Source organism: Hypanus sabinus, chromosome 23 (genome assembly GCF_030144855.1).
Source record: "Hypanus sabinus isolate sHypSab1 chromosome 23, sHypSab1.hap1, whole genome shotgun sequence".
NCBI lineage: Eukaryota > Metazoa > Chordata > Chondrichthyes > Myliobatiformes > Dasyatidae > Hypanus > Hypanus sabinus.
The window spans coordinates 58479309-58492551 of NC_082728.1; the positions used below are offsets into that span (position 1 = coordinate 58479309).

A 13243-nucleotide genomic window follows, 5' to 3' on the forward strand; every position below is an offset into this window, starting at 1 on the left:
TAGGAGCGACACCTTATGTTCCATCTGAGTACCCTCCAACCTGATGGCATGAATATTAATTTCTCCTCCCAGTAAAAAAAAACCTCTCTTCTTCTATCTCCCATTCTGTCCTTTTACCTCTTCTCACCTCCCCCGGGATCTCTTTCTCCTATGGTCCACTCTCCTTTCCTATCAGATTCTTTCTTCTCCAGCCCTTGACCTTTCCCACCCACCTGGCTTCACCTCTCACCTTCCAGCCGGACTCCTTCCCCTCCCTCCCTCACCTAGTGTCTTCCTTCTCAGTCCCAGTGGAGGGTCTCAGCCTGAAGCATCGACTGTTCACTCTTTTCCATAGATGCTGCCAGACCTGCTGAGTTCCTCCAGCATTTTGTATGTGCTGCTTTGGATTTCCAACATCTGCAGACTTTCTCATGTTTAAAATCAGAAAATTATCTAAACAAATTTATTTATAGTTTAAATAAATGCAAACAATTTGGAGAAACAGTGGTTGTTTAGAAATTTAGTTAATGAATGGGGCTAATACCAGGACGTCTTTCTACTGCAGATGCCCTACCCAAAAGGTTAACCTGAGGGTTTTCAGAGGATCTTACAGGAGACAGGGCAGCACCTAGGAATCTTCAGATTTGCCGTGATCCTTATCAGCATCCTTTCCTGAGCAGGGCACTCCTACCTCCACAGTTAACATAGACCCATCTCTCTCTTTTCATTGCAGTTATGTGGAAATCCAGAGTGCGGAGGTACAGGGAGAGGCTGCACTGGAACTCACTCTGAAAAATGAGAAGATGGTCCTTTACTCGGAAAAAGCCAAGCAAGCAAAGATTCTCATCAATCTGTTCCTGGACGAGCTGCGTAAGGTACACTAATTCCAGCTGTGCTGGGAATCCAGGGGAACTGGCCACAGTGGCATAGCAGAGGGTGGCATGTCAAACCAGCAACATCTTCCCTCTTCACTGTGTAGAACTGATGACATTAGTACCTGTGCACTGGTACAGCCTTAGTGCTGATAATGTTCTAGCTGTTACCTTAATGTTGGGTAAGTCTGTGGTAGAAGCTCTGCTGACATTGTTGGCTGCAAAGTAATCCCCTGCTTCAATGTGGACACGATTATTGGTTCAATAGCATCAGACTGATGGTTCCCCCATTCTAGACTTTGTGCTTCCACATTAATCTTCTTACCAAAATCTGTGTGCAATTACTGACCGCGGTTCCATGCAAAGCTGCAACAATTGCAACTAACGTGAGGAAATCTTCAGATGCTGGAAATTCAAACAACACACACAAAATGCCCCTCCTCCCCTTCTTACCCCATCCCTGACATATTTAGTTGTTTGCCTGTTCTCCATCTCCCTCTGGTGCTCCCCCCCCCCCCCTTACCTTTCTTTCTCCTGAGGCCTCCTGTCCTATGATCCTTTCCCTTCTCCAGCTCTGTATCACTTTCGCCAATCGGCTTTCCAGCTCTTAGCCTCATCCCTCCCCCTCCGGTCTTCTCCTATCATTTCGCATTTCCCCCTCCACCCACTACTTTCAAATCTCTTACAATTGCAGCTACAGGTTCTGCCCAGTGTAAATTATTAGTACACTAGTACCAGTCTTACCCGGTTCTGGTGCAGCATCAGTCTGAACTGGCCTCGCCTACCGTTTTGTGCGCCCACAGGAGGCAGTGTTGATGTGCTTATTCGTGGTGCATTCAGTAACGTGATCAGTGCAATGGCAGAATATTGCTGTATCTCCTTCAGTGCTGGAATCAAAACAAAAGTAGGACTGTGATGTTCCATTTATGTATTACAGGACTCCAAGTATGTCAAGGCTATTAAAAGCTACATTACAGACGATAAAAGTCTGCTAAGCATGCGTACGGGGGATATCATCAAACTACTGCCCATGGATGGACTCCAGCCAGGTCAGTTACCAAGTGATCATCCAGCAGAAAGCCCACAGGCAGACATCCAGTCAGAGCTGTCTGTGTAGCTTTGTTTAAATGTTGCTGATGGGATTGAAAATTGTTTCTGTGAACTTGCTGTTGGGATTCTGATGAAAAACACAACAAATCTCAGCGTGCTACGTAAGAAACAAAACTTCCTCTCATCTCTCGTGAGGGAAATCTCATTGCAAGTAGAAGCAGGTCTTAGTATTAACAAGCCCAACTGAAATTTCAATAAATTCCACGCTTACCTGGCATTTCCCTCACTCAACCGTGACCACCAGGACAACCCTGATTCAGTAAGGGATGTGGAAGGGGATGCCAAGAGCATCACCTCATCAATCCAAAGGTGCATATTGACTGGTTTAGGCAGCATGTGAAAGACAGCAAAACACACACAAGATGCTGGAGGAACTGAGCAGGCCAGGCAGCATCTATGGAAAAGAGTACAGTCGACGTTTCGGGCCAAAACCCCTCAGTGGGACTGGAGAAAAAAAGCTCAGGAGTAGATTTAAAAGGTGGGGGGAGAGAAACACAAGGTGATAGGAGAAACTTTGAGGGAGAGGGATGAAGCAAAGAGCTAGGAGGTGATTGGTGAAAGAGGCAAAAAGCCATGGAAGAAAGAAAAAAGAGAGGCGATGGGTGGGCAGTGACAGAGGGGCAAGAGGACGGGAAATGCTGAAGTGGGGGAAGCATTACTGGAAGTTTGAGAAATCGATGCTCATGCCATCAGGTTGGTGTCTGCTCAAGTGGAATGTAAGCTGTTGTTCCTCCAACCTAAGTGTGACCTCATCATGACAATGGAGGAGGCCATGGATAGACATATTGGAATGGGAATGGGAAGTTGAATTAAAATGGGTGGCCACAGGGAGATCCCGCTTGTTCTAGTGGACGGAGCATAGGTGCTCGACAAAGCAGTCTCTCAATCTACGTCGTGTTTTTCCGATATGCAAGAGGCCATAACAGGAGCACTGAACACAGTATATGATCCCAGCAGACTCACTGGTGAAGTGTCACCTCACCTGGAAGGACTATTTGTGGTCCTGAATGGTAGTGGTGTAGAGGCAGGTGTAGAACTTGCCCCACTTGCAAGGATAAGTGCAGGAGGGAGTTCAGGTGGAAGGACGAGTGGACAAGGGAGTTCTCTTTTCTATAGATGCTGCCTGGTCTGCTGAGTTCCTCCAGTATTTTGTGTGTTTTGCTCAGATTTCCAGCATCTGCAAATTTTCTCTTGTATGTGATAGACAGAGCTGTGATTCCACAACCAATGGATCTGATCAGAACTCTACAATCCTGTCACATCTAATCACAGCAGGTGATGGACATTTGCAGGACCAGTCTAAAATTATAACAGTTGCTGCCCACTACTGTCATTCCAGAGGAGGAGGTCACACCAAGTACTTGCATTTCCTCAACAATCAGGGGCAGAAACAAAGATGAAACACTTGACCATCCCTGCCTCTTCCTGTTGATCCTCCTCTGTACACAAAGTCTTCAGCCAATCCAGTTCACCCTGCATGATGTAGGAGCTGGCCAACAGCACTGGACACAGCAGAGGCTAAGGAGCAAGAGAACATCCCAGCTGTGGTGCTGGAGATTTGAGCTGTAGAAGTAGCCATGTTTGTAGCCTAGCTGTTCCAGGACAGAGGAAATGCTGGTTACTTAAAACAATGTTAAAAACCACTGAGGTATATGACTTGTTGACAAATTCACAAATGCTCAGCTTCAGAACTAATACACAGCTCATTCCAACTCTGAAAATCGGAATCCTAATAGTGAAGTGAAAATGTCATGAAAATAGCTTGTAATTAACATTTCATTGAAAAGTCCATATAAAACTGTCAGTAGGAACCCAGGGAAATCACTTCCTTGGGGTTGGGTCATCTCTCATAGGAAAAAAATAATGGAGATCAAGCAGGGGCTTCTCAGGGAAGTATCCTGGGCCCAGCCATCTCCAGCAGCTTCATTAGCGACCTTCCTTCCATCATAATGTCAATAGTCCATGACCATAAGGCATAAGAGCAGAACTAGTCCATTCAGTCCATTGAGTCTGCTCTGTCATTTTCCCCTAATCCCATTTTTGTGGGCCTTCTCCCTTCAACCTTTGACACCATTACTAACTAAGAACCAATCAACCTCGGTTTTAATATACCCAATGACAGCCATTTGTTGCAATGAATTCCACAGAGTCACCACCCTCTAGTCAAAGAAAATTTTTCTCATCTCTGTTCTAAATGGATAGCCTTTTATCCTGAGGCTATGCCTTCTGGTTCTAGGCCCTACCACTCATGGAGATCTTTCACCATTTACATATCAAGCCAGGTACATAATGGAGTGCCCTTGACATCCCTGAGTCTCCCAGTATTAACAACCTCATACATCCAGTCTACCCGACTAGTACCTCATCCACCATCCTCCAAACCCATGATTGCTGCCACTATCTCAGTAAGTCCTTCTTCATCACTGTGTATAAATCCTGAAACCTCCCACCTAGCAACACTGTGGGTATACCTTCACTAGAAGGACCACAATATTTCTTGAAAGTGGATCATCACCACCTTTTCAAGGATGGTCAGGATGGGCAATAAGTACTGGCCTTGCCAGAAACTTTACTGGTTTTTCCAGTCTGTGCTTTGATTGCCCTGAGAATATTCGGTGAAGCAGAGTCCCTGCTCTCTGATTGAGCTTGATGGAATAGTGATAAAGGGAGCTTTCTGGTGTATCAGACTGAGCTGTGTGTTCCCTGGGAGTGTTTGATAATACATGGGACCTTCTTTCCTAACACCATTTCATCTTACCTGGCTATTGATGTTACTAGTATATCTTGGTATTAACATCCTTCACAGGTATAAATGTTCAAACAAAACACCTCTAAACTTTGAAGCATTGCAGGTGGAGGTTGGGAGTGTCCATGCCAGAATGTATTGTAATTGAATTTAAAACATAGCAGTGTCCTTAGAGATATAAACCACATCCTGAAACATAGTGGTAAACACAGTCAGTGGGACAGCATATGTATCATTGATCTATCTCTCTCTCTCTTTCCATAGGCTGGCTGTTTGGGTCTGTTGCTGGGCGATCAGGCCTGTTTCCTGAAGATCAAGTCCAGCCAACAGCAGCTCCTGATTACTACAATGTTAATCAGGAGAGATCAAGGAGTATGTCCTTTTCCAGTAGATCCTCCATTAAAAAGGTAAAGGGACATCCAGGGTAATTAAACAACCCCAAGTTCATTGCATGACCCACACTGTGTTATTATTTCAGCTCCCATAGTGCCACAATGGGGAGCAAACATTGAGCGTAAGGAGCTTGTACGTTCTCCAAGTGGTTTCCTCTGACTATTCTGGTCCAAAGATGTTTGGGTTAGTAGGTTAACGTTTTACACGGGTGAATTGGGCAGTTCAGGCTCATTGGCCAGAATGGCCTGTTAACTTGCGGTATCTCTAAATAAATGATAACTGGCCATGTGATTGTCTTCTGTAAAATGCCTTTCAATGAGAATCAAAGTGAAATTCTCCAAGTCCACTGCACAACAGAAGATGATTTTAACTATTTGAGGTCCATCATCCCAGCCCCAGGTCGTCACTGCAGGACTTCCTCAGGAAAGCATCCTGGTGCTTACCATCTTTAGCTGTTTCATCAATGGCCTTACTTCCATCATTGGGTCAGACGTGTGGGTGTTTACCAATGATTGCACAAAGGTCACCATTCACCATTCGGGTGGCAAATGGCAAGCAGCGCCCTCACCACATGAGTGTCAGATAATGACCATCACAATAAGAAAGGGTTTAACCAGTGTCCATCGATATTCAGTGATCTTACCATATCTCAAAAGCCTCCACTGTTCAATGTCCAAAGTAGATTACCACTGGACATCACAGTTACAAGAGTTGGTCAGAGGCTGCATATCCTAGGGAGTAAGTCATTGTTGTTACTCCAAAGTCTTTCAACTATCTGCAGAGGAATCTCCTGACTGAATCTCACTGTTCCCTACAGCTCAGTAGCTGTATGACAGAATACCATATATTTGCCAGGATGTGTGCAACTTCAAAAACACTGAAATAATAAATATTTACAGGACTTTTGGCTTGATTTCCATGGTGGGCAACTCATCATGATCTGGGAATATATCATCTCTCCTTCAGTGTTGCTGTCTAAATTATAGAGCTGCCTGCCCACAGTATTAGATTATAGTGGGTTACTAATTCCTCTTCAAAGGAATTAGTGATGGGTAACAAATATTGGTCTTGTTAGTGATATCCCATAAAAGAATATAAAGGAAAAAACATAGTCTAGTCAGGAGGTTAACAGTGTGTTTCTAAAAGTTGGTTTTGTTCACAGTAATTTGGTTATTGTGTCTTGTGCTGCACTAATGGAATCCTCTCTGCTTAGAGTCAAGCACTCAGTGAAGTCTCAAGCACCAGAGGAGGAGCAACCATCTCCTCTAATTCTTCATCTGTCATCAAGTCTGCATCAAGCACTTACTCCTTGCCTGAACAGGGACAGTATGTAATGACCGAGTTCGCAATGAAGTACTTCAGAGAGCCTGTGACTACGTGAGTAATGGGCATCTCAAGGTCTACACACATCTGATGTCACTCATTAGAACAAACAATTGTAGAGGTTGCCACACAATAATGAAATCCACACCATATATGCTCCCAGACATAGAAGCTACAGGGAAGGCAGCAGTACAGGAACACATACAGTGTTACAAGAATAATTGTATGTGAAGATTGTTCATCCCTTTCCAGTGTTTCACTTATTATTGCTTTGCAAATCGGAGTACTGTTCTGATTCAAGGAAAGTCAAATTCAGTTGTTTGTGTCCAGAAAAACTGTTAAGGAACCTTTGTCAAACTATGCATTTTAGACTCTGCATTTGTATTGTCAGCATGACAGAGTGGAGAGAAACAACAGTAAGTGTACCTACAACCTGAACTATTTAGAGTGGTTACATGCAGAGTCATAAAGCACAGAAACAGGCCATTTGGCTCATTTGCCTATGCTGGGCTAGTCTGCTTGGTGCCATCTATCTGCACTGGAAGGTAGCCCTCCCTACAATTGAACTCACATTCACTGCTATCACACTTGCACCACCCTCTGAATGAAGTTCCTCCTCAGATTACCCTTAGATTTGTACCTTTCACCCTAAACCTTTGACCTCTAGTTTTAGTCTCACCCAACCTGAAGGGAAAAAGCCTGTGTGTGTTCGCCTTGTCTTATAATTTTGTATCCCTTATAAGATCTCTCTTCATTGTCCTGCATTGCAGGGAATAAAGTCCTATCCTATTCAACCTTTCCTTATAACTCAGGTCCTCAAGGCTCAAATCACACAAAAAATGACATTTGCTGTGTATTTTGAAGTGTTTGTGATCGTTTCTGTAGAAACCCGCCTAGCAGGATTTTTCACCAAGGATTGACTCTAATGCCAGTGTTGTATGTTACAATCGTCATCAGTGCACACAGCATTAACGACTTACTGGCAGGAAGTACATCAGTAGTTGGGACTTTATAGAGCACATCCCTCTGGAAGGAGTGAATCTTGAGTGATTATGTCCACAGTGGCATGTTTTATGTCTTATAAACACAACCCTGATCTTTACATTGAATTAAAAATCTCACTGTCAGCTTCACTGAGCACAGTTCAATCCTGTATGTTCTCACTATGACTATGTAGGTTTCTTCCGGGTGCTCTGGTTTCCCCCTACACCCCAAAGACATGCAAGTTGGTAGGTTGGTTGGCCACTGGGACTTGTCCCTATAGTCTAGGTGAGGGGTAGAGTCTGAGGAAGCTAATCGGAAATTGGGGAGGATAAAATAGTACCAGTGCAACTGGGTGCAGACTCAGCAGCCCAGTTTTTCCAGGCTGTGTGACTCAGTAAGTGCTTCTGAACTTGGGCTCAGTCCCATTGGGGTTATCCCCTGCTCCTCTCTAGACACCTCATTTGAACTTTACCCAATGGTCACTTGCACTGTGCCCAATGATAGTTCATGCAGCAACCAGTCAGGGCAGGGGCTTACTGATTTAATTGAGGTCTTGGGATTCACCATCACTGACAAGCCCTGCTGCCCCGGGATGGAACAGTGTCATCAGTGGCATGGAAGTAGGCCCATCATCCTAACAGGGCCATGGTGTCCAGCTCCAATGGGGATATTTAACTCTGAACCACTAAATTAATATCCCCTTGCTTCTCTTCATTTGCCCATCTCAGGCCTATATGCCTCTAAACCTTTCCTGTCCATGTACAGTCAGCCCTCCTTATCCGCAGATTCCACACACACAGATTCAACCGACTGCGGATCAGGAAAACCCAGAAGTTCTCTCTCCAGCACTCGTTGTTTGAGCATGTACAGACTTCTCTTTCTTGTCATTATTCCCTAAACAATACAGTATAACAACTACTTACATAGTATTGACATTGTATTAGATAGTATAAGTAATCTAGAAATGACTTAAAAGTGCAAGCAGTCCCTGGGTTATGAATGAGTTCCATTCCTGAGTCCATCTTTAAGTCGGATTTGAAGTCGGAACAGGTACATCCGGTATTATGTAGCATCAGTTATTCAAACATTTTTCTTAGTATATAGTACATATTTTACCTTTTTATGCATATAAAACACTTAAGAAACACACATATTTCAATAATTAAACCACTGCGTTGCTTAGTAATAATTGTAGCTTTCATTGGGGCAGGGCCTTTCTCACTTTATCCTTTAAAATTGTTCCGATCATTGACCAGCTGTAGCCTAACGCTTTTCCAATGACCGATGGCGTTTAACCTCTTTCCGATCGCTTTATTACTTCCACCTTATTTTCAATTGCGATCGTGATTACTTTCGTGAACAGAAACACCGCGAATTCAGAGCTACACCGGGTCCTAATGTCACCGCTCCAAACATGTTAAATAATGTCCGGGGTTCTGCTGGGTCCTAAAGACCACCACACTGATTCAGGTTAAATAAGGGACTTGAGTATCCGCGGGGGGTTTCGGAACCAATCCCCAGCGGATAACGAGGGCCGACTGTACTTGTCCAAGTCTTTTAAGTGATGTCATTGTACTTAACTCATCCACTTCCTCTGGCAGCTCGTTCCATATATGCACCACCATCTGTGTGAAAAGTTGCCCATATCAACACAATACAACACGCACGCCTTCCTGATCCCATATCTTTGACCCCATCACTGCAAAACATCAACATCAAAGCACAATCACAAACATTTTGTATCTGAAAACTCCACGAGCCTGCAGTTCCACCAGGGACCATGGAGGCTTGCTGTACAGATAGTCCCAGGCTGCATCATTTTCAAGGGGGAGGGGTTCTTTCAGGGTTTCAGTTGATCTATTTGCTTTGAGCCACTACCATAACAAGTAGCTCGGACCATAAAAGTTAATCTCCCCATGTTAAACTCTCATTAATATCCTGAGGAAAATGCAGCCACTGATACTGGTGGGAAAAGGGTGTTGCAGTAACAACCAAACTTCTGGTGTATTTTTTTGTATTGGTTGATCCCACTCGACAAAGGCCCTCTCAACCTGTACCGATTCCCACTACAACACCACATTTTAATACTGTGTGAACACATGGCAGCACGAGGTCAGAATCAGTTCCCGGTACCTTGCCTCTGGGATCTCAAACCCGGCAGTGCTTGTATTTGCGGCTAACTTTGGTTCTGTAAATGTGCTGTAACTGGAACTGTGTGTCAGTAAGTTTGCCTTTTCCTGCCACTGATTACAGACCTGAAATGAAGAATATGAGTGCAAAAGGAAAGAAACCTAATTACTTGGTCAGACACACAAAGGTAAGTGAACACAAATAGTGAGGGAATGAAAGTGCTTGTATTTGTATCTGTATGTTTTATTATTTCGAGATACAGCCCAGAACAGGTTCTCTGGCCCAAGGAGCCACCCCACCCAGCAACCCTATTTAACCCTCGCCCAATCACGAGATAGTTTATAATCACCTATTAACCAACTGTGGGAGGAAACTGGAGCACCAAGAGAAAACCCTCACACATGGGAAGAACATACAGACTTGCTTACAGATGGCACCAGAAATGAACTTCAAACTCCAACACTCCCAGCTGTAAAAGTATCACACTAACTGCCACAGTACTGTGGCTCGACAAATAGGAATTAATATTTCTGAAGTGAAAAGGCAAGCTAAGCACTCAAAAAATACAAGTTTGGTAGAGGTTTTAAAGAGATGCAAGATTAACAAAGGCTGTGGATATAAAGCCAGCCCAGTGGTGCTGATGGAGCTGCTCCTGCCTCTCGTCTCCAGTGACTAATCCTGACCTCTCCTCTGGTGCTGTCTGTGCAGAGTTTGCATGATCACATCAATATACACTGAACACTCCAATTTCCTCTCACATCCCAAAGATGTTTGTGTAGGTACAAATTAATTAATTGGTCACTGCAAATTGCCATTAGCATGTAGGCGGGCAGTAAAACCTGGGGGAAAATTTGGGGAAACACTAAACGGAAGTACTGTAATTAGATACATGGGTGTTGGTGTGGACTCCGTTGTTTCTGTGTTGCACAATGCTGTGGAAGTACCAGGAAGGAAATCAACAAAGTGCTGGCTGCAGACGCTGATATCTTTGCATGTTGCTTTAAAAAGACGTGACACATACAGTACATTACTCTGGCACCATATAACATATAGTTCACTACAGTGTCTTTAATATTGCTTAGACTTTAGAATATCTTTTATTAAAGTTGCAAAAGAAAGGTACATTTAACTAAGTTAAGTTAGGATTGCCTTGTTAGCTACATCCATACATTCAAACTATCATTCATTTCATTACAAATTGAAAATTAGACTTTCTCTCATATCCCACAGAGTTAATCTCCAGAATTAGATGGGTGCTGATTTCACAAAGGACTGATTAGTTATTTATTTAAGCAGACAATGAGAAAATGCGAACTCATTGATAAACAGGGGATCCCACCACCGAGCATACTTTCCCTCACCCCCCCCCCCCCATTTACTGCTTTCCGCAGGATTTGCTCCCTACACGAATCCCTTGTCCATTCATCCCTCCCCACTGATCTCCCTCCTGCAAGTGGAACAAGTGTCCCTACACCTCCTCCCTCACTACCATTCAGGGCCCTAAACAGTCCTTCCAGGTGAGGCAACATTTTACCCACGCTCCATCCACCAGAGAAAGTGTGATCTCCCTGTGGCCACCCATTCCCATCCCGATATGTCCATTCCTTGGCCTCCTTCACTGTCATTATGTGACCACACTTAGGTTAGAGGAAAAACACCTTATATTCTGTTTGGGTAACCTCCAACCTCGTGGCATGAACATTGACTTCTCAAACTTTGATAATGCCCCCCCCCCCACTCCTTCACCATTTCCCATCCCCTTTTCCTTCTGTCATCTTATCTCCTTGCCAGCCCTTTACCTCCTTCTGGTGTTCCTCCCCCCTTTTCTTTCTGCTATTGCCTTCTGTCTCTTTCACCAATCAACTTCCCAGCTTTTTACTTCATTCCTCCCCCCTCCAGGTTTCACCTATCACCTTGTGTTTATCTCTCCCCTCCCCCCACCTTTTAAATCTACTACTCACCCTTTTTCCTTCAGTCCTGCCAAAGGGTTTTCAGCCCAAATGTCAACTGTACTCTTTTCCTAGATGCTACCTGGCCTGCTGGATTCCTCCAGCATTTTGTGTGTGTAACTCATTGATAAATGTATTTTACCCCAAATATCCATGAAAAAGAAACAAGAAACAAAAAATATTGCATAGGCGGGGAGTTAGACAATTTTCAAAGATTTATTCAACCCATAATTCTTGTTCCAGGTTCCCATCCAGCAGTCACTACTTTATCTTGTTGACAATGAATTGAATGAACTTGCTACACAGAATTTCATGGGTGAGTTTTAATCAAGAAGCAGTGAGACATTTGAAGGGGTTTTGTACAGTTTGATGGAATGGCAGTTGTGTGAGGGATGGACAGGTTCATAATGAAAGTGTTTGATTCTAATATGGTTTGGGAATAATTGAAGCAGATCTCAGATTAACGGCAATGTGATCCACATTAGTAGTAAGAGTGTTTTAATTGAATGAAAGACGATTTTGAAAGTTAAGATTGACAGGTTTGGGTTAAATAACAACAGAAGGTAAATATGTTTCATTGATTAAAAAACAGAAAGTGCTGGAATTGCTTAGGAGATCAGACAGCATCGGGAGAAAGAGAAAAATAGTCGAATTTCAGGTCAAAGACCTTTCAATGATCTTGAGCAACGAGAAGGTCGTGTCCAATAATAACAAACCATAAGCACATTGTTTTCTACTTTCTAATCAAGTGAGATTGAATTTTCAGTTGATATTCAAAATACAAACAAAAGAAACTATGCATAGATGCCAGGAAGTTCTAACTCTTGTTTCTCTGTAGCTGTTATGAGGTTTATGGGAGACCAGCCTTTGAAGAAGAAACATTCTGATACTGACTGCTTAGAGAGTATCCTGAAGGTATGTTGGACTCATACAGAGCAACGCTTTCCTGAAATGTCCACTGTTCACTACCACCCCACTCACCAGACCTCACAGTCTGCCAAGGCCACTGGGTGTGGTTATGAAGTTCAGTCTCAAGGAATTTTAAAGAAACAAATGCTTGCTGAAGAAATCCACGCATCCAACATTTCAAAAATAATAGCTGCCTCATGGAAGGGGATTTTAGGTTAACTGGTCACTGTGACTTGTGCCTACTTTGTAGATGAGTAGTAGGATCTGGGGAGAGTTGATGGGAATGTGGAGAGACGAAAAAGGGGATTAATGTAGGGAAAGCCGTAGTAAATCAAGGCAGCTGGACTTGCTGTGGTGTCTAGAAGACATTTTGCCACTCATCGGAGAGGCTTCTTCAGTTCTGATCCACGGTGGGTAGTTTTCCAGCTTATATACGCTGTGAGTTGTTTAAAGGTATAGCAATCACATGAGAGTCATTAAGAGTCGTAGAAGTAATGAGAGGGTCATTAGACTTTGCACGAATGGAGGTACGAGCTGTTATGGACATGCTGGTGTGGCAATGTTAGGACTGCATTGTAAGTAGCTGATAAGTGGAGTCATACCACATCCACTCTGTTCAGGGATAGGTTTTCCAGTTTGACAAAGATGGCTTCTTTAACCCTCTTTCAAACCCTGTCCAAAATATGCTCATTGTTATGATCAACGGGGTGAGTGTCTCTTGTCCTTTAGGTGTAGATATACAGCCGAGTTTTGGTCTGAGGTGTTAGCCCTCCTATGTTAGGTGAGATGTTTGTGAAGAGGTTGTTAAGTCTCACCAATGTACAGATCTGAGCAGTTCCCATTGCATT

At 43.6% G+C, this 13243-nt stretch overlaps 1 protein-coding gene across 1 annotated transcript in view; it reads left to right on the plus strand.

Annotated features, from left to right (window-relative positions):
* Window positions 1-13243, plus strand: part of LOC132380273 (unconventional myosin-XV-like) — a 909717-nt gene that overhangs the window by 821815 nt on the left and 74659 nt on the right. Inside the window, exons 54-60 of the mRNA XM_059949029.1 lie at window positions 713-854; window positions 1789-1900; window positions 4972-5114; window positions 6314-6477; window positions 9661-9724; window positions 11730-11802; window positions 12325-12401. Of these exons, the coding sequence (XP_059805012.1) occupies window positions 713-854; window positions 1789-1900; window positions 4972-5114; window positions 6314-6477; window positions 9661-9724; window positions 11730-11802; window positions 12325-12401 (775 nt within the window). The remainder of the gene's footprint in view (window positions 1-712; window positions 855-1788; window positions 1901-4971; window positions 5115-6313; window positions 6478-9660; window positions 9725-11729; window positions 11803-12324; window positions 12402-13243) is intronic.